Source organism: Engraulis encrasicolus, chromosome 13 (genome assembly GCF_034702125.1).
Source record: "Engraulis encrasicolus isolate BLACKSEA-1 chromosome 13, IST_EnEncr_1.0, whole genome shotgun sequence".
In the NCBI taxonomy this organism is placed as follows: domain Eukaryota; kingdom Metazoa; phylum Chordata; class Actinopteri; order Clupeiformes; family Engraulidae; genus Engraulis; species Engraulis encrasicolus.
The window spans coordinates 22681899-22702969 of record NC_085869.1 but is presented as its reverse complement, the minus strand read 5'-3'; the positions used below and the strand labels follow the sequence as shown (position 1 = coordinate 22702969).

The following is a 21071-nucleotide window of genomic DNA, read 5'->3' as shown; positions in this document are numbered from 1 at the left end:
TGCAAAATGTGCACAGTGCTGTCTTGTTTAAGTTCTTTTTGGCTCGCTGGAACCTCTAACAATATGTTTATTGCGTAACAAAATATTATCAAGTATGGGTGTGTGTCATTTCAGACTGGCCAACAATCAAGACTGTTTTGTTTAGTCGCCTTAAATTAGATAGGGTAAGATTACATTGTGTATATCTTTTTTTTCCTTCAGTATACATCAGTGTCCACAGAAGCCATTGTTTCCAGACTCTGGTCTTGGTTTATTGCAATAGTTTTGCATTGTATTTGCGTGCTGCATTTTTTTATGGCGAGCCTTATGTCAGGGAAATTGCTGCGTGTCTAATTTGCCTAAAGCAAACTGGAGAGGCTGGAATTAGATTGTGTGATGTGATTTTCTTTCCCCTCCCATGCGTAGTAACTCGTCACTGTATTATGTGGAGCAAAAAGAAAATAAACTTTCAAGACAGCAATCCACACCACTCAAAGTACGTAAATGAATACATAACTTTATTTAAATAAATGCTTTGTCATAACAAAAAAAAGACAAAGGTTAAAAGAGTACATAAATTACAAGTTGAATAAATATTACACAGTGATATTCACTTTCTTAATAATTTTGAGATTTTTTTTTTCTGTTTTGTATCATTAAGAATTCCAAATGCTAAACATTTCCACGGTCCTCCTCCTCCTGCCACTTGTGAACTGGGGTTTTGTTTCGCATGTCAGCTTATGCAGTATGCTATTGGTGATCAAACATCATGTCTAAACTCAACCAGAGAAAAATACAACTGTTATGCATTCAGGAAAATCAAGCTGAAGTTACTGTAAATACTGAGCTGTGATTATTGCATTAGTCTAAACCAGGCGGAAGGTTTCAGAATCCAACGGAGGCACCAATAGGAGTCGAGAAAGCAAACTGAATGGAAGTAGAGGATCTTTTGTCCAATGCTGTAAGGGTGGGGTGGGGGGTTCCTCCCTCAAACTAGCTACTACCCCTAGAATTACAAATATTAGTTTTAGTCCATGTTCAATGACAAAGCATTGACAACAATTTCAGGTCAATATGAAATCCAACAAGGGATTCAACATTAGAATCGTTACTTGGGTGAGTTTTGGCCTACTGCAGGCTACAGTTTAGCCTAGAGTCCTACCTATATTTGCTCTATCAGATTCTGAAGCCCTCCCAGTTGCCTAACCTGTCTGCTACCTGTGTCTACTGTGTTGTTGTTGTTGTTGGTGGTGGTGGTGTGTGTGTGGAGTGTGAGGCCCCCATATGAGCTGGGGGCGGCTATTGAAGCCCTGCCTGTGCACACCGCCCAAGGAGCTCACCTTCCCTCTCTCTCCCTCTTTCCCCAGACTGGCACTGAGGCTAATTGTCTAAGAATATGCTGTGTGTGTGTGTGTGTGTGCCTGCATGCACGGGTGGATGGATGGATGGATGGATGGATGGATGGATGGATGGATGGATGGATGGATGGATGGATGGATGGATGGATGGAACTGAGAACGGCTCTCCCTATAAACGGTGGTGGTTCTGGGTCTCAGGCGCGGGCCACATACTGTAAGCCCCTGTCAAAGAAACTTGTCGTGGGAGCCAAAAAGCAGCTCCGTCAAGGTCACACTTAAGTCTTCCTCTACCTGAAAAACAGAGTTTTTGAATGCGGCGACGGTGGTGGTGGTGACAGCACTACAGAAAATAGGGGTGGGGCGTTGTGGCAATAACTTAGTTATGATGCCATTTAAGTGCAAGTTGCTTTTTTTTTCAATAAATGGGGTGGGGTTGGGGTGGGGAGTGGGGGGGCGCAATATGTTTCTCAGGACCTGGACAGTATCCACATGTGTACTTAGACCTGCCACGTGGTTCTTTTGCATGAAGACCATTTCAGAGACCTGTTTTTTTGTGCAAGTTACATGTCTTCACTTTCTGAAACCCAGAGGGCATTATGGACTTATGACCGTGCAAAGCAACCACTACTGAACAAACGAAAAAAAAAAATTCCCTTGGCCACTACAGATATATGAGCTGTACTCATCTCTTTCCCCTCCCTCTTTTTTCTTTCTTTTCATTCATTCCTTCCTTCTTCCTCCTTTCTCTCTCTCTCTCTCGCTCTCTCTGTCTTCCTTGTATGAGCTCATTAGGTGGGATTTTGTTAGAATGCTAGGGGCAGGCTCGTATAAGAGCAGCTCCGCTAAGCTAAATCCCATTGTTTAGAGGTATGAACACTCGGGCTCTGAAATCGGATCTGCGCACGACGACGACGGTGGCTGGGAATGGCTTTTCTGTCTTTCCACTGAGAGAAAAAAAATCAGCAAAGAGCTTAACATTGACACAGTGTCAATCGTGTTTGACATATCTGATGATTGTAAAAACGATGTGTTATTTCTTTTCTTTTTTTTCTTCAGCTAGTACACAAAACATTTTGCAGTCACGCACAATCAAATATTCAGCTTATTCTCAAAAGAAATCAAGGGAGAGACAGAACAGTACCCACAAGTTTTGTGACGTTAGTGACAAAAGGCCTCTCTCCCTTTTGTCTTTGCCTCAGCCACAGCGTATGATTTAAAGAGGGCACGTAGCAAAAAAAAAAAAACAAAGTTTGATATAGTGTTCATCTGAACGTCTCTTTACTCTGAACTCGCGTCAGGTCCCTCGTCAATACAAAACAAAGGGTTTGCCTGCTTTGTCCCCTTGGCTTCTGTGTAATGTTCACATCACTAGTCAAATGTATTTGCATGTAGAAAGGCACTGAGACTCACACACAGACTCACATAAAACTACACATCAGCTGACCCTGTAGTAAATGTGCCATTTGTTTTAACGATGCCCCTTTAGGAGAAAAGAAAAGAAACAAGAAAGGAGGGGGGGGAGAGAGAACAGTCTTGTAAAACAACCCATGTTGAATTACAGTCTAGACAAGTCGTCTAAAGTGGATAACCATTTTGGGATGTGGCGTACGAGAGCACACTGGGAGGACAGTGGCTGGAGGTGGACTGGCTGCTTTTGCTGCTGCTGCTGCTGCTGCTGTCTGGCCATTTGAATACCCTTGGATTCAAACAACAAGCTTCTCTTTGTGACAGGTTGAACAGAAACGATGCAAATTGTTTACAGGCTGAAATACACAAGTCCTTTTCCAAGCACCAGTACACTGTAGGTTTTTTTTTCCTGTTAAAACATTCATTAATCTAAAGTTAAAGGTAACATACCAAGATTACACCTATTCAGTCTCAGGGAAACTTGGTTTAGATACATGGCTCAACGGTGGGCAGTCATTACTTCACTGAAGGCAAGTAAAACAGCACAAAAATGAAAGAAAAAAAAATACAAGACTGCACCTCAAACACCAAAAAAAAAAAACAGAGAGTGGAGTTTACAGCCCTGATTGGTGAACTTCTGCCCGTATCCTGCACTTTTTTCAAAAACCTGAAAAGGCAGAAAGGTGGAATCGATGTGACTTTTCTAAATGAATTTTGGTGCTGGCAGCCGGTCCAAAAGTGGATCAGCAACACACGTTGTCACAAACCGCTTGTCACCAGTCACCAACTTCAAGGCCAATACTGCCTTAATGCCCGCCGTATGGAAAAGAAATAAGAGGACACTGTGAGTGCCCTACAGGGTATAACGATATCGAGTCAAATTGTGGAGTCCTTATCTACAGAAACATGCCCAGACATCAGTCCACCAACAGGAGCAGCAATCTCTGTCTACCTCTGTCACACAGCATGGCAGCGTCTGTATACATAGGCACAGTTGGCATATTAGGCTAGCTACGGTCATTGAGCCACTTGAACAGGTTTGTCTGACACAATTTCGAATCTTTACATTTTCCACTCCCTGAATCACACACACCATGAATAAGCACATGAAAAAGAGTACCTTTCTGAAGCCTATGTCAGGTGCAGAACAAACAGGGAGTATCTGCCACAAAAGGCCGTGACAAGAAGAAAATAAAGGACATTCGTTCATAAAGATTCTCTCTCTGTCGCTCTTACTTTCGTTCACAAGCAGACACATACAAACATCATACGTTCACACACAGACGACACAAAATAATCACATACACACATTCACACAAATGTACACTGGTGAAGTTACACATTTCCAAGCAGGTTCCCCTATTAATAAGTGCTCTGACAGGGCCAAATATACCCAGATAGAGACGACTGTGTCAGCAGATCCCTATTGTGGTTTTTCTCTTGTGGAAAACAAACAAACATCAAAACAACAGAGTTCGTCCAATAGTGGATTTCTTGCTATCTCTTCTGACGTCCCAACAATAGATGTAAAAAAAAAACAAAAAAAACAAAAATAAAACAAGATAGCCCTGTTATTAATAAACATGCCATATATTCTTTTTCTGTCTTATGTTAACTTTAAACAAAATGGTATGGTGCTCAAACCCCAGCCTCTACAAAAATATATAATTGCATGTATATATTTTTTTGTTTTTTATTTTTACCTTTTCATTTTTTCTGCTGGGACCCAGCTTCAGGGGATTCCTTAACAGCGTGAGAGACACACACACTCTGACTTGTGCTGGGTCCCATGAGTTAGAGATGAGCGCTCAGACGAAGAAAAAAAAAGATTTCCTGTGTCTTTTATTCAGCTTTGTTTCATTTTTTCTTGTTATTGTTCTGTTTCTGTTCTTGTTTGAGTTTCTTTTTTTCATTCTGCTTTGTTTTGCTTTGTATCACAATCTCAAAGTGACTGGCGGGTGAACAGGTGGGAAGGAAAGAAGGAGATGGGCGGGCCCTAGGGTCAGGTGATGTCGTGTGGGAGGGGCTTCTCCTCACTCGTTGTTGTTGCTGTTTTCCAGGTCCTTGCACTGGATGTTGCCGCCACTGTAGTCGGTTCCCGGCAGCTGCACCCCGTATTTGTCCACGCACCAGCAGATGCCTCGCTTCCGGCCACGGGAGGGCTTGCACTGAGGGGGTGGAGGAAGGGAAAGGAGAGGAGGGAGAAGGGAGAGAAGGGGGGGATGGGCAAGGACAAAGAGAAGAAGGAGTTAGGAAACTGTCACAAGAAACACCAAACAACCAACAAAAAGGCCTTAGGTTTCACACAATGTTTAAAATACAAGGTAGTGGGAGAGAGAGAGAGAGAGACAGACAGACAGATAGACAGACACACACAGACACAGAGACAGAGACAGAGAGATAAACCTACACATAACATGCCAATGTTCTCACCTGCTTGCGTTTAAAGAATCCCCTCCTGTCACAGTTGGGGAGATACAGGGAGAGAGCCATGACACGAGAGGTGTCCTTCATGCTCTGGATGATGCCGTCCAGCTTTCTCCTGCATGGACCCTGTGGAAGGACAGCAAGGCACAATGTCTTAGTCACACCAACTAAGAAAGTCAAAGAATGCACGCACATCAGTGGCACAGGTGCTGGATCAAACGTAAGATAACTGAAAAGAAAATAAAGGTCCGCAACACTGTTAAATGCTCCCAAATATTTAATGGCACGACGTTTCGGAATAACCGTCCTTCATCAAAGTGCAACCTGCAACGTCGTGCCATTAAATATTTGGGAGCATTTAACAGTGTTGCGGACCTTTATTTTCTTTTCAGTCACCCAACTAAACCAGACACCAGCCAGTTACCCTTGTTTTTTAACTTCCTGTTACATTAGTGTAATAATGACGTAGGTTCAGTTTCACAAAGTATATAACGGCATGTAATATCATGTATTTACAATGTACCTTATGATCAGGGTTAGGTATGCAAAGGTTTAAGTACAAGAAGATGCACACAACAGGAAACCTTAAAATAACTTGTCACCCACCAGCCTAACAGAGTCAGGTATGCGCAGTATTCTTTTACGTTGTAGCACCGTACGTAGTTACATTACATTACATTACTCTTAGCTAACGCTTTTTTTTACCCAAAGCGACTTACAGTTATTTGGTTACAGTCCCTAGAGCAATGTGGGGTTAGGTGCCCAGCTCAAGGGCACTTCAGACATGTATGAAGGTGCTAGTAAGGGTGGGATTTGAACCTGCAACCCTCTGATCTAAAGACCAGCGCTCTAACCATTGAGCCATGGAATTACTTACGTATTCTGGTTCGTGTTTGTCGATCGGGAGAGGCGAGAAGTTGGCCTGGCCCACGGCCCTGAGCTTCTGCTCCTGCTTCTTCTTGTCCTTGGCCATGGCCACCGCCTTCTTGTTGATCACGTCCTTGTTTATCCGCGGCACCTTCGCCGGGTGGCCGATCGGCGCCTCCTCCGTGATGTCCGTCTTCATCGGCTCTTCGTGCTCTTTGGACTCGTGATCTGCTGCAAAACATTGGAAAACGCAAAGAAACATAATTAACTATGTGCGCAAAAAACTTTTTTTTATTAATGTTCCTGTTTTGAAAGTGGATCGATAATGTCCGCTAGGCTGTGTCACCGTGGAGACCAACCATTCCGCTTGCAGTTAGCAACATAGTTACAACTAAATTTGGACGTTGACATCAGTTTTGAGGAATCTTTGTAAACAACGGGTGAAATAGGCCATCTCTCATTCTCAATTGAGTAGTCAAAGCTAATGCCTCAGCCGTGAAGTGGAAATAGTTGGGCTACTTCTCATGATTGACGTATGTTACCTTAATTAGCTACATGTAATAATGTATGCACCAGCATGTAAGATGATGCTTTGTATTATTATGCATTATTGCACAGTACTTAGGATTGTTATTAGAATTAGGGATGTACAGTTAAGTAAGGCTACATGTTGATACAACGTAAAATAAAGTGTTGCCGAACAATGCGATCAGTATGATAGTTTCCTTAGTACAATTTCACAGGAAGCATGACACATTCAATCCTGCAGACTCTGCTTCACTGCAAATGTATTTTTGAAAAAACGCCTAATTGGGAGCCTGAAGATAAACAGAAAACCAACTGCTTTCCCACCAAATGTTTCCCTCGCATTTGTTTACAGAGGGGGGAGCAGGTTCAACAGCTGATGACCTTTCCTCCCCCACCCCCTCCCACAAATCCCCAAACCTCTAATGAAACTTAAACAAGCAGAGCCATGCATGACTTGGCTAATTATCATATAAACAGCTTCCACACCATTACCATCTCCACTGACTCCGGTGAAATATTGAGTTGAAGAAAATGGGGTGAAAAGGATTACGACGTATACCCACACACCACCCAGGCCCACACACACAGCCAGGGCGGCACTGCAGGAAATGCACTGGACATCCAACCTACACTGTAAAACATTGCAGGCGAGCTTAACATAAACGGGTAAGTTACTCTGCTGCCTTGAATTTGTATGTTAACTGAACTCGAGGCTTTCTCAAGTTGAGTCAACTTACAAACTCAAGGCAGCAGAGCAACTTACTTTTTTATGTTTAACCAGCTGCAATGTTTTACAATGTATTTAAAATGCCTTCATGAGGGGGAAATCTGTCCAACATTAGCAAAATCATTACACACTGAGGTGGCTCGTGTTACTGCGCCACCTCGGGGGTTTGGTACTAAGTCATCTAAGCTCCTCCAACTGATTTAATGATAAGAGACTGGTCTGTAGGGATGCACGATGTATCGGCCAGATGTATCGGTATCGGCCGATATCGGCCGATATTCAACACATCGGACATCGGTCTGATGGGTAAAACTGGGCCGATGTTAACGCCGATGTTTTTTTTTATATGTTACGGTTCTAAGAGAATGGACTTGACGATGACTTTCACTGTTTGTCTTCTATTTTGTCTCTATTTTTTATCTAATTATCACAGGGAGTTAAAAAGTGTTTTTGGAAATAAGACGACATTCAAAAATTCTGTTTGTTTGCATCATTGTCATCTCTTTTTTTTTTTAAAAGAAAGAAAAACATCGGTATCGGTTAATATCGGTCATCGGCCAAAACTGCAATATCATAATCGGATATCGGTATCGGCCGAAATTTTTGACATTGTGCATCCCTGCTGGTCTGACAACCTTTTTGAAGTGGGGAACAGAAACTAGCTATTCAAAAGCTCCATTTTCTGTATTTGGCCACATTAAGTCTCTTGGGAACCACAATGATCGTAACACCAAGGAGACCACAAGCTTATTTTGAGGTATGTGAAAATAATTGTCGTGAGACAGCATCTGAATAGGGCATTTATCAAAAGCTCACATTTACAGATGAATATTAGTAGCTTTTATCTCATCAATATCAATCAATCTAGTCAGGAAGGTTTCGACTGCAGCTAAAACAAGTATCCCAATATCTACAACTACCAAACAGATCATGCTCAACTACTGTACACAACAAAATGAGTCAGCACAATGTATGTGCAAATTGCACTGTACTTTGCATTGAAATTCATTTTAGTCAATGCAATACTTCCATTGGGTCAAGTTATTTTGTCAAGCATGCTGACATTGTGCAGGCAATGTGTGATTGCTGTATTACATGCTTATTAAACTCTCAAGTGCGCAGATGTCAAGCCAAATTAATCAACTGCTTGTAAAGCTGACAGTGCCATGGCCAACAACTAGCTTTTCATCTGGGCATGGCCACCCCACGGGCATGGGCCTTAAAAAGCATTTACACAACAAACCTTTGGACGTGATTCATGAACTTACACAACGCAATGATTGTTTTGTTAGGATTTTGTCACTAACTAATGTTACACTGTACAGTATGCTCAAGAAAATTGCACTAACAAAGGTAACGGTTTGGTGATGCATCTGGCGAACTTGTCCAGTGGTAAAACACACTTCGGAGCAAAGGTTAGGACGGAAAAAGTTTATATCCCATGTTTGCAATTTTTTAGTGAGTGTGAGAATGATTGCCGCTTTTAGCGGGTTTTTTCAATTCTATAGCAAGTACAGAAATAATTGGGTAACCTGCCAGGCCTGAAACCTGTCGACGGAGCCAGTATGAATGCCCATGGTTATATTTATCCAGCAAGGAAATCCAACAGTATGGCATTGGGCATGACAGAGTAAAGGGTCAGATGCTGGGTGAAGCGGGTGCCACGTATTGTTGAGAACACAGTCACGGGATCTCACAGGTCACAGGATCTTGAGGGACAGCTGAGGGGACAATTAAAAATAATGGAGCAGAATAGTTGCGCTCGCTCCGCCTTTTTCATATGACGTGCAGACAGGCCAGTAGGGGTATTATCAGCAGACTGGTGTTGAAAGGGTCTGGGACAGAAGACTTGGTTGGGGCAGACAGGGGAGGGGAAGGGAGGGAAGGGGAGGGGAGGGGGGGGGGGGGGGTGATTACTGGAATTGGGTTCCTGGCTTCTGAAGTTGCAGTCAGAGCTCTGGTTGTCTCTTTGAAATTAATCTTGCAACTCATGACTTGGCAGAGTCGCGATAATAATTTCTGCACAGATACCTAGAATTTCCCCGTGGCTCTCCCTCTCCTCTCCTCTCCTTCCTCTCCTCTCCTCTCATCTCCTCTCCTCAACTCTCCTCTCCTCTCCTCAGCTGATGGGGCTTTAAATAAAGTGTGTCAAATGCATGTCTGGCGGGAAATGGGCTCCGCATTTAGGTCCTCAACAACAAAACCTAAACCATTTATTTTATCCTACAGACACGTCTTCCTTAATCAAGAGGTCTGGATGTTTTACATGGTTTTGTGAAGTGCACGGCTGATTAAGGTCATGTAGTTCACTCAAGGGAACACAAGCCGCCTCTGTCCAGTCCACTGGCAATACGTAGGAGTAGACACTGGCCAGGGCAGACCTTTATGCTGCTGGTGTTGAGTCTTTGGCCGGTCCAAAAGAATGGGAGGGGGGGGGCAGACTGAGTATACTCTGTTTAATTCAATATTGCACAAAAGTGTAGCCTAAGCTCATTTGTAGACAATGGAGCGCCTCTTTTTTTTTGAAACATCAAATCCATCTTTTCTGAGCCAAAGCTCTTCAATATGAGGACAAAACTCACTTTTTCCATGCTCTGGGTCCCCAGCTTGTAAAGGCGGCTTAGCAGGACTGTGTTTAACGTCTGAAACACTGCCAAAGACACTGGAGCCGCGCCAACTGAGTGGTATCACGTGCAAGTCCTCTATTCAAATGAGCTTTGGAATGAAAGCTAAAGAGGTATTGGTGTCTCTCTACCCCTTGGTCTCGCTGAAGTTTTCATTAAGACGAGAGGGACCTGAGTAGGCAAAGGAGGTGCATCTGATATGGCCGGTGTTAATTATTAATATGTGTACTGGACAATTATACTTCATGAATATCCCAAGTTTCTCGCAGCCTCAGGGGCTAATAATGAAAGCCAATCCATCCTTCTTTCAACTATGTATTTCCTCTTGTTCACTGATCTAAATCCAAATGAAAGGTGGCGTATAAGGGAATGATGAAAAGGAGTTTCTACAATGCTCATGTATTCTTTGCTCTGCTGGCCTCCTTAACTGGCCTTGCTGGCTCGTGCACCACGCAGCACATTCTTTGCACATAGATGCTGCAGCAGAAAAGCACTGAAATTACAGCTATTCAAGCTAAACACACAGCAGTGCGACACAACATGGGAATTAACTCGCATTCCATTATTGAATGAAATAGCTGTTGAGGATTTCTCCAGGACTTTTCTGGTCGGTATGTCTACATAGCATTTCCTTTGGCATTGCATGACGTGTGCAGGCTTCTGAGTGACCATGCAGCAGCCTGATTCTAGTTAATATTTTAAGCCTGGACTCAATCCATGGCATGACTGCACCGGCCAGGCTACACAGCAAAGTGCAACTGCAAGAGGAGATGGGTAGGCCAAAGTAATATATCAATGTTTTATTTTTTGCTGAGTGACGGCAGAGAATTGATGACCCTCAAACACATTTTTCCAGTGAATAGAGTGATCCAGGTGCCAATCTGTGCCATTTTGGAGAGTTTGGTGAATGTTATAGTTATCTTTGTGTGCATGAGGCATGGTAAAACCTGGACCAGGCAGCATCATGTTGGGTATACATCTTTATGCCAAAGAGACTTTTTTAAAAAAGATGTATTGAATGCAAGTCCTTGTTTCCTGCATTTGATGAGCAATATCAGGCCTTCAAGACCAAAAAAACACAAAATTGAACAAAAAATCCATGTCGGAAGTTGGTCCAAACCAACCCCGCAATGGCTGCCATCTATAGAAAAGCTCTTTGCTCTTTGGGAAACGACTGAGGGCAGACAGAAAAGACCTTGGTGCTTTTCCAAACGTCTGTTATGGGAGGCACACCTCCTCCAAAAGTGTAACAGAAAAACACACAGAGCAACAGATGCAAGGCCTCGACGGCCACACAGTGCTAGCCTAATTTTGGTCTGAGGTCTCACCAACATCTGAGTTTTTGGGTTTTGAAAAAAAAACCCCACACAACCAGACGCTGCCGTTCGTTCCCATGATCTTTACCACCTCAAAACAATTGCTGGGTGTGACACCAAGACTGCCTCTCTTGGCACAAGTGCAACTGCTTTCGGGATTGTGTCGAAGCTGCTTCCCTATCCGCATGCATGCCATCTCGACAACATCCAAAACCTAAAGGCACACAAGCCAACTATTGCTGCAGGCTAGAAATTAGGCTCCTTTTGTTCTCGCGCTGCAATGAAACATGACACTTGCTTCTTTTTCCCTCCTCTCTCTTTCTCTTTTTTTCTCTCTCTCTCTCTCTCTCTCTGTCTCTCTCTCTCTCTCTCTCTGCTCCGTCTTTCTTTCTTCCTTTTTTAAGACATGATGGGGTTTCAACTCAACAGGCTGGATTCTTCCACTTAGCCACATGGTGTACTGTACTGTTAGCCCTGCCTGCCCATAACAACTAAATTAAAACGTATCCTTAGAACCTGTGGATGACAAAAAAAGGGTGATGTTGGTGGTGGCATTGGGTAGCTCCACCAGTCTCCTCTGGTTTGGTCAGGCAGGCCTCACACATGTTCCTATTTAGGCCCCAGCATGAGGATGTCGCTCGCTGCCTCAGACTCACATGCTGCCGACTTGACTTGAGGAGAAGAAGACGACTACTGTGGGAGCTGATTTTCTCCGCAGCTGTTACTGTACCACCACAGGCCCTTCCAGGCGCCAGTGACAGATACATGCAAACGTACGGTAGATTGTTGTAAAACTTAACTGGGAGGAATCATTCAAGCGTGCCAAATGGGTTCTTTGCTTGCATATTTCCCTGATGGCTGGTGGGGTTGACAGCAGCAGCACACGTGATTGTTGTTGAACAGTGCCATGGTCAGACCGAGGGCTAACGTTTCTTTATGCCGTAGTGGAGAGGGCTGGAGGAAAGTGATTCTGCTTCGCTCTATAGGGGGTTGTTGTGCAATCATGGTGTGTCTCTATCTTTTTGTGCACATGCCCCTTGAATTTCACTTGAAGTGCTGACCTATTTGTCATAACTGTGAGTCAAACATTAATACCCTGCATCGTGTAAAACATAACTTGCATGGTTGCAGACAGTTCATAATGGACGAGAGTTAAAAATGTTGGTTTGGCTGCGCTACTGATTCACTGTGTCCTGTCTTGTTCCAATGCCTGCATATTCATGTGCACCACTGTCTGACAGAACAAAAACGATCTTTCTGCTGCTCAATGGTGTCTATGAACTCCTCCATGATGCAGACTCCATGCCTTTGCCTTAGCTCAGTCACCTCCGTTGAATTCCACAGATTTCCATCATGTTATGACAACACTTCTGGATGGCAACCTCAAGCATTTGGCAGCGCAACACTGACACAAACACAAAAATAAGCTCTGAGTTCTTCTGGCTCGTGCAGTACGATAGGGCCCTTTTATCAGTGCTGTGTTTACAAGGCACAACATACTCGTCCATGGGCAAGTCAAATGTTTGGAACATTTCTTGAATTATTTGGAGGGTTTTTTTGTATCTTGGCAAGGAGCAATCTGTTCAGACACAACATAGGCCTCTTTCACAAGCTTGGTGGATCTGCTGGCAGCCACTGTGGGGCTCCAACGGTTCATGCCACACATTGCGCACATTTGAGACAAGCCTTCAGCCACTGCCTTTATGATGAGAGCAGAAGAAAGTCAATTCCCCCCTCGCGGATCAAACTTCACCCAATGAATGAAGCAAATGCCATAATGGTGAAATCAGATGAAAAACAAGTATGGTCAAAGGAACTCTGCAGAGCATGGCAGCAGAACTGAGCGTTGTGTCTGGATGGCGCTGTGTGGCTTGCAATGGCTTTATTAGAGTGGGAAAAAAGGGGCTAGTGCACACAGTAGATGGCAGCCTTTCAACCCCATGTGCTCATGGACACTTGACCTCTCGCTGTGTCTGTGCCTTACCCCAGCTGGTGAAACCAGGCTGAAACTGAATACTACGGCCGGGCGCGAGAAGTGCCCGTCTAAATTCATCCCCAGCCTGGCAGAGGGCTCTTCAGAGAACAGCAACCAAAAGTATTCTGCTGAATCACTGTGCCGCGACTCGGTGCCCACTGCAATACCGGGTACACCGGAAGAGGGGCTCTAATTACTCACCGACTTCAAAGGAAAAGTCTGGAGTCTCCGAGAGATAATAATAAAAGTAGTATGTCTCAATGTTAGACTCCAAAGCAAATGGTGACACTGGTTGACACTGATGGTTGACTACTAGCTGACACTGATCCGTCATTTTGGAAGTGTTTTAAGTGTGTGTGTCTGCATGTGTGGGTCGACTTTTTTCAGAACAATGCCTGTGTAGACTGTAGACTGAATTCCATTCATGCTGTTTCATGGATTGGTGTCGCCCCAGGGAAGAGGCAGGGGGTTGGGAGGTGAACAATTTGTAGTGAGTACATCCAAATATTTACTGGTGTGATCATTCCAAAATGTGAAATTGATTCACAACTTCAATTGTACTGCTAAACCGACCTATTTGCAATGATAGCAAATCACACAACTGTGAAATTCAGAGGGCTTGTTGAGTTAAATTCCAAGTTGTTCCTCGCCATCCCTTGCATTTTATATTTCAACAGCAGTCATAACACCTCCCACAAATACAAAAAACATTCTTTCAAGCCCCAAAGAGTCAAGACAGGAAATATGTGCGCTGTTGACCTACTCACGTTAGTAATGGAAGTAGAGCAAGTGGACAACGCCAATACTGCAATGAAGGACTCTATGTGTTTCTTCATCAGATCATTAGACTAGTTTTACTAGAAACTGCGATGCGCAAAATACGCTTCAACATTTTGCGATGCGCGCAAAGGACAGGCGCAATGAGCCAGTCTGAAGCCATTTGGGGACGTGAAAAAAACCCATAGCCTGCATTCTCTTCCCAGCGATGTTTTAGGTAAGGTACGCGTTTTTCAATGACTTTTCCACAGCACGCACATCACTTAATCAAAACAAAAACCAAAATCAAAAGACCACATACACGGTATCTTGTCTGATTTTTCAAACGTACCGTAATAATAGCTGTGATAGACATCGCTCACTCCTGATAGAGCTCAAAACTCAACCCAATTGTTCTTGCACGTGCATTTTAGACACCACACAAGCGCAAATCATAGCAAAACTGACCCCTGCACGAGACCAAACTAAAGCATCAAAGCATCAAAGCAGAACAGAATCAAAGGCAAGGCTAATCCAACTCAACCCTTTAAGTCACTATTATGCCGGCTTTCTTAACCATATTAACCCGAAAACTTGCTATTATAAAGCCCATGGTGCACCATGTATTTCACTGGACGTATTTCTTTTTCAACGTTAGAGGATGGAAACAAGATGCCATAGTCTTGCATACACGGCACGAGATTTTTGTCTGCATATCAGTAGCCCAAACTTGTTCTGACAAAAACATCGCTGTCAGGTTAAAACAAGGCTGAAAAAACTACAGTGTGGAAGGACGAGAGACGTTCTGCCACTCACCTATCGGAGGATGGAGAGGCTTGTATCCTTTCTCATTTGTGCACACTCCTCTCCCGTGAAGAAGGGCATGAAGCGGCTTCTCCTCGCCGTTCCGTGGCAAGCACCGGAGCCCATGTGTGCACGTTCCGGTGTAAACGCCGCACGCCTGACCTTCGGAGAGAGCACAGGTCAGGCAGCAGCCGCAACCCGGTTCCTTCACCAACTCGCAGCCGACCGGCACTGGGGGGCACATGGAGAGCGCCTTCTGATCACAGGGCTCGCAGGGAACATACGAGGAGTAGCACCGGGATAACCCCATGAAAAATGTAACCACCAAGATAAAAATGTGTGTCATCTTGTTTTCTTTCTTTACGTCCGGGGAAAAAAAGCGCCAGTGAGTTTTGCAAATGCGTCTCTCTCCCTCTCTCAGGTCATCAGACTAAAAAAATGCAGTTGTGTTAAAAAGATCCAAATTGCAGAAGCACTTCACCGCAAGATCTCTCAAAAAGGCTGAAATAGTCTGATTTTGAAATATCCAATTAAACAGATCGCACTCAACAAAAAAATCTAAATTGGAATTTCTGCTAGAATATTGCCTTTAAAATCTTCAATTTTATTTTATTCTGAGCGTTGTCCGGTCTATGCAATACGTTTCGGATGCACTGCAAAAATCTGGTCTTTCCCCCTTTGAAACTGATTCCAATACTTTCCCCTCTGGAGAAGTTTCTGAGCAGACTGATCAACTTCAGAGCAGGCTTGCCTTTTTAAAAACAGCCAAACCCAAACCCCTGACTATGAATAAGCCAAACTGCGGTGAAGGGAGGCGCACTTGTTTCTGGCACCGCGCCAGCATTTTTTTAAGCTATAGGTCTCGAGTCTCTCATATCTCAGGCTTAGTGATGCAGACACACTCGCGAAATCTTAACAGAAAAATATATGGTTGTTTGTGGAACAGTATTTAATCGATCCGAAACCACAAACACCGCGCTATTTACCAACGGTATAGTGTTGTACCAACACGCGCACCCTCCGCATTCATCTAGCTCCGTCACCGCACGGCAAAGCAAACCCGCCCCAACGGTCACTGAGACATCGCGACATAGAAGTCTAGATTAGCAGGTAATCTCAATAGGTTGTGTTAGAGCCATTTTTTTAAAAAAGGGTTTAGGTTGCTGCGGCAGACGCCTTGAGGTGCATTTGTTTCCAGTCACGTTCAGCCTTTGAGTGCCAAACGCGAGGAAGTGTGATACCTACGTGTAAAACATTAATTTGAGTAATGCCCCGAATGCGCCCAGACACCCATAGTAGACACACTGGCAGACATCATGCAGACAGTATGGTGCTTTGTACGGAGTTATTACGGTGGTTTATTGTATGAGAGGATGTCCTGTACCTTTGCATGTGCACATTGTGGGTGTGGGGCAAGTCACCTCCTGTAGGCTTTGGTGCAGTCTGTAGTCTGCGAAAGAAAGAGAAGACAGCTATTAGAATGGCAGCCAGGCTGATATACTTCATCCAACACTCAGTCCAATAGAAGATTAATGTTTTATGGGGAGTATACATAAAACCTATACTCATTCTGTGGAACTGAAATTAGTTTTCTGTATACTTGTATACTAGGTTACATGGTGAGGATGCATGTCCAAATGCAGTCAGACCAAAATCCATCTCCACTGTCAAGTCATACATTTAGTCAACTTCCTGCTATTAGACTACCCAATTCCCATCATCACTGCTGTATCCTGCTATCTTCAGGTGAATTTTAAAATGTATGGAAAACATATTTAGTTGGATAACAAGGGCAAGGACATTTTGATTTTAAAACCGTTGCATGGAATAGACTGAGTGAGGGTTCTGTGTTGTTGACTGTCTGTGTGATCACTCAGCCAGCACCCAAGCCAATCTCCTTCTGACCACTAGAAGGAGCTGTTAGCAACGACAAAGATCACCGCAGCGGAAGCCATGCACTCTACATTACACAGTACTGAGCTCTCTATGTGCATTTCTACCTGATGTTTTGACTTGGTGAAAGTTGACTTGGTTGTGATTTTTTTCCGGCTTTAAGTAAGTCATATAACTATGGTATGTGGTATGCAATAAGAATTCACTGCCACAGTTGTAGACATTTCTCTCTCTCTCTCTCTCTCTCTCTCTCTCTCTCTCTCTCTCTCTCTCTCTCTCTCTCTCTCTCTCTCTCTTTCTTTTTTTAAAATGTGGATTTTAGATGCAGTCTTATATAGTCTTCTTGAAAACAGCTGATTGTTTTTCAAGATGTTTTTTGCCTCCTAGCAGGCAGGAGGAGGTATCCACTGGCAGGGTGTTTACGCCTCGCGTCCAACTGCTCCCCACTGGTGAGGGCAGTGCGGCTATACTGGTACTGCAGAACCTGCCAATGTGCTGTTTTATTTTCTATGCTGCTCTCCTTTAGGCCTTCGCAGTGGCTTTGAACCAGTGTGGTAGTCTTGGGTCTGTCTGGGGTTGAGTCTAGATAGAAAACACTGCACCCACAAACATTCTAACTACTTTTGCTGCATATCCAAAAGTGTGCAATATATAACCAGACACTTACAGCAGTACAATATCTTGCTTAGTTAGGCCTAATCATTGATTTTGGCTGCCATTAAAAGACAATTGCAGGTTTTGGTGTCGTCTTGTATTTAATGCTAGTGTAGCATAATGGGACATGTCCCTTTAATTCCCAACAGCACTCTGCTGTGACATGGCTCACCATGTGACTGGTAGGCACCAATGGGCAGCATTTGGTGTTTTCTTTAAAAGCAGGGCAACAGGTAACCTTGGAGGTGGCAGCTTTTACTGCTTTGGGCAGCCTTGCCAGTTTCCTTTCTCCATGCTCGGGCGTCAAGGCCCAGACGGATCTGCACTTATGGGAAATTGGTAGTCCTGTGTAGTGTCTTTGTGAAGCTGCTTGGAGTGTGGCTGCTAGCTGGTTTAGCCAGACTGCTGGTGATGCTACTTGTACAGCCTACGTTGGTATGTAGCCTACTGCCCTGACTTTCCCTACATCTGATTGTCCATTTGGCATGTGTGTGTCTAAATTGTTGCTGTTACCTTGCCAGGTTGGGCTCGGGTGTTGTGCCCTTTTTCACTGCTGCTGCTACAGGGTAGCTCTAGTCTCCATGTCTCTCCAGTCACGGTATGTCGCCTGCCACCATTTCCTACTGATCATGATTTGTGTGTGATGTCTATGTTATTCATGTGTTTGATAACCTCTGTGTGCAGGTGACCGGATGATCCAGTGAGTGACTGTCATCTGGATGGGCTGCTGTTTGTGGTTGAGTTTCGGACCAATTATGTGTGGATGATGTGTGAATGAGTGATTACACCTGATATTGAGTGTGGTTCATGAACGTTTGAGTGCCCCGGTAACGCCAGTGTTCTGGTTAGCGGTGTGAGTGTATGATAATTGCTTTCTGTTTTATTTCTATTGTTTCTTTTCTTTTAAGTGTCTTTGCTGTGCACACGGTAGCCTGATCCGCCATTAAGTAACCCCAGGACCTCCTAGCTTTCGTTGCTCAATGTGTGCTGTGCTTCATAGTAGCCTAGGCCTTTTCAAGTTGAATACAAGTGTGATACTCTCCCTGCATGCTTATTTTTTCACTAGAAGTGTTTGCTGTGTGCAACTGTCTTGCCGTGCTTAGCTAGAACAGAAGCTAGAGGGTTGGGATAGGCATTTACTGGCTCAGGTGTATTTGTGTTGGCCTCATGTGATTTTGTATATATATTAAAGATTTAGTAAGAACCATTTTGTATTATTAAAAGAAAAGCACATGTCTCCCCTGATATCCTGTCTCCGTGTCTTAAAAACGAACCTGTGAGTCTTCATTTAAAAATGTGCTAGTGGGTTAGTTCAATTTTCCAGAGGGACTGTGGCGCCCTCTGGTGGCGTAGTCGGTAATTACATTTACAAACCTAAAAATTCAACCTCTATTTGCCACCCGGTTACATTTGGCCTAGATTCGGCAGGATTAGGACACAAGAGACGGGAGTTGGAGTTTTTGGGGTGTGCTTTCTCTTTATACATTTATCTGCTTAGCGTGTGTATGAATGTGTGTGTGTATGTGAAGTTTTATTTTTTTTTTAATTGTTTGTATTACAAAACAGCAGCCCATTCCAGGGACAACCCAGGGTGACCACGTGGGTTTCCTTGTCAGTTGGCAAATCGGTGCCTGACAACATGGGAGAAGATGAGGAACTCTCGGAAATAAAGGCCATGGCAAGAAGGCAAGGGGAACAGATAAAGCTGTTGTCCCAATGGGTTGACCAACTGCAGCGGCCCCAACCAGGGTCGCATGGGGGGCCCATCACATGTTGGCGATGCCAGCAACCTGGCCACATGGCTCGGGAGTGTGACGGGCCGCGGGTTCCTACTGGTGCACCATCCTCACCATCGCCAACAGCCCAGCGGGGAGGTAATCGCCAGCCCTCCCCACGTCACTCGTCCGGAAGACAGGGTTCCACTGACCGGAGGAATTCCAGTGGACGGTTGCCGGGCTCAAGGGACTTCTTTATGCCTTGCCAGCCTAGTTCAACACCATCCTGTATGGTCTTGCACTGCCTGTGTGCGTGTGTGTGCATGTGTATGTTGATGTGCAACCTGCTGGGTATGTTTTAGTGCTTCATTGGGGCGTGCGTGCGTGCATGCGTGTGTGTGTGTGTGTGTGTGTGTGTGTGCATGTGTGAGCGTGTGCATGTGTGAGTGCAAGAGCACAAGGGTGAGATGACCCTGTGGTGGGACATAGCCAGTTAAAGTTGACCGGTGGGGTATTTTTGTTTTTGTTTTTCGTTATGTCGTCGGGGCGACGACAAAAATGACGGGGGCGAATGTAGCATAATGGGACATGTCCCTTTAATTCCCAACAGCACTCTGCTGTGACATGGCTCACCATGTGACTGGTAGGCACCAATGGGCAGCATTTGGTGGTTTCTTTAAAAGCAGGGCAACAGGTAACCTTGGAGGTGGCAGCTTTTACTGCTTTGGGCAGCCTTGCCAGTTTCCTTTCTCCATGCTCGGGCGTCAAGGCCCAGACGGATCTGCACTTATGGGAAATTGGTAGTCCTGTGTAGTGTCTTTGTGAAGCTGCTTGGAGTGTGGCTGCTAGCTGGTTTAGCCAGACTGCTGGTGATGCTACTTGTACAGCCTACGTTGGTATGTAGCCTACTGCCCTGACTTTCCCTACATCTGATTGTCCATTTGGCATGTGTGTGTCTAAATTGTTGCTGTTACCTTGCCAGGTTGGGCTCGGGTGTTGTGCCCTTTTTCACTGCTGCTGCTACAGGGTAGCTCTAGTCTCCATGTCTCTCCAGTCACGGTATGTCGCCTGCCACCATTTCCTACTGATCATGATTTGTGTGTGATGTCTATGTTATTCATGTGTTTGATAACCTCTGTGTGCAGGTGACCGGATGATCCAGTGAGTGACTGTCATCTGGATGGGCTGCTGTTTGTGGTTGAGTTTCGGACCAATTATGTGTGGATGATGTGTGGATGAGTGATTACACCTGATATTGAGTGTGGTTCATGAACGTTTGAGTGCCCCGGTAACGCCAGTGTTCTGGTTAGCGGTGTGAGTGTATGATAATTGCTTTATATTTTATTTCTTTTGTTTCTTTTCTTTTAAGTGTCTTTGCTGTGCACACGGTAGCCTGATCCGCCATTAAGTAACCCCAGGACCTCCTAGCTTTCGTTGCTCAATGTGTGCTGTGCTTCATAGTAGCCTAGGCCTTTTCAAGTTGAATACAAGTGTGATACTCTCCCTGCATGCTTATTTTTCACTAGAAGTGTTTGCTGTGTGCAACTGTCTTGCCGTGCTTAGCTAGAACAGAAGCTAGAGGGTTGGGATAGGCATTTACTGGCTCAGGTGTATTTGTGTTGGCCTCATGTGATTTTGTATATATATTAAAGATTTTGTAAGAACCATTTTGTATTATTAAAAGAAAAGCACATGTCTCCCCTGATATCCTGTCTCCGTGTCTTAAAAACGAACCTGTGTGTCTTCATTTAAAAATGTGCTAGTGGGTTAGTTCAATTTTCCAGAGGGACTGTGGCGCCCTCTGGTGGCGTAGTCGGTAATTACATTTACAAACCTAAAAATTCAACCTCTATTTGCCACCCGGTTACACTAGCATATCATGAACGTCCTCACAGTTGCTTTAGGGACGTTGTATCCTGTATGTCCATTGAAAACTTCAATCCAACTCAAGTTATCTAAAATTCATTGTACGCAGCGGGCATTACCAAACCTGCAAGTAGGTTTGTTGCTACAGTATTACGGTATTAACAGTTAGGTCTTA

At 44.3% G+C, this 21071-nt stretch overlaps 1 protein-coding gene and 1 long non-coding RNA gene across 3 annotated transcripts; one reads left to right on the top strand and one right to left on the bottom strand.

The window, feature by feature from the left end:
• Positions 1-480: 480 nt before the first annotated feature.
• On the bottom strand, positions 481-15512 carry igfbp5b (insulin-like growth factor binding protein 5b). 2 transcript variants are annotated; one of them, XM_063213468.1, is made up of 4 exons: positions 14781-15512; positions 6049-6269; positions 5178-5297; positions 481-4912 (listed from the first exon to the last, which is right to left on the bottom strand). In XM_063213468.1, the coding sequence occupies exons 1-4, from the start codon at positions 15112-15114 to the stop codon at positions 4778-4780; spliced, it is 810 nt and encodes a 269-aa protein (XP_063069538.1). In that variant the 5' UTR covers positions 15115-15512; the 3' UTR covers positions 481-4777. The 2 variants fall into 2 exon arrangements, with proteins under 2 accessions (XP_063069538.1, XP_063069539.1); XM_063213469.1 differs by having other exon boundaries at positions 6049-6266.
• Positions 15513-17778: 2266 nt separating this feature from the next.
• Positions 17779-18558, top strand: LOC134460870 (uncharacterized). The gene is made up of 2 exons (XR_010037178.1): positions 17779-17913; positions 18000-18558. It is a non-coding gene; the product is annotated as an uncharacterized LOC134460870 (long non-coding RNA).
• Positions 18559-21071: the final 2513 nt, after the last annotated feature.

Excerpts from the sequence above, each read along its gene's own strand:
- igfbp5b (XM_063213468.1), bottom strand. The coding sequence starts at position 15,114 with ATGACACACATTTTTATCTTGGTGGTTACATTTTTCATGGGGTTATCC. Across the intron at positions 5,298-6,048 it reads ACAAACACGAACCAGAATAC|GGTCCATGCAGGAGAAAGCT; the intron begins GTAAGTAATTCC and ends GTCCTTCCACAG. Across the intron at positions 4,913-5,177 it reads GATTCTTTAAACGCAAGCAG|TGCAAGCCCTCCCGTGGCCG; the intron begins GTGAGAACATTG and ends CCACCCCCTCAG.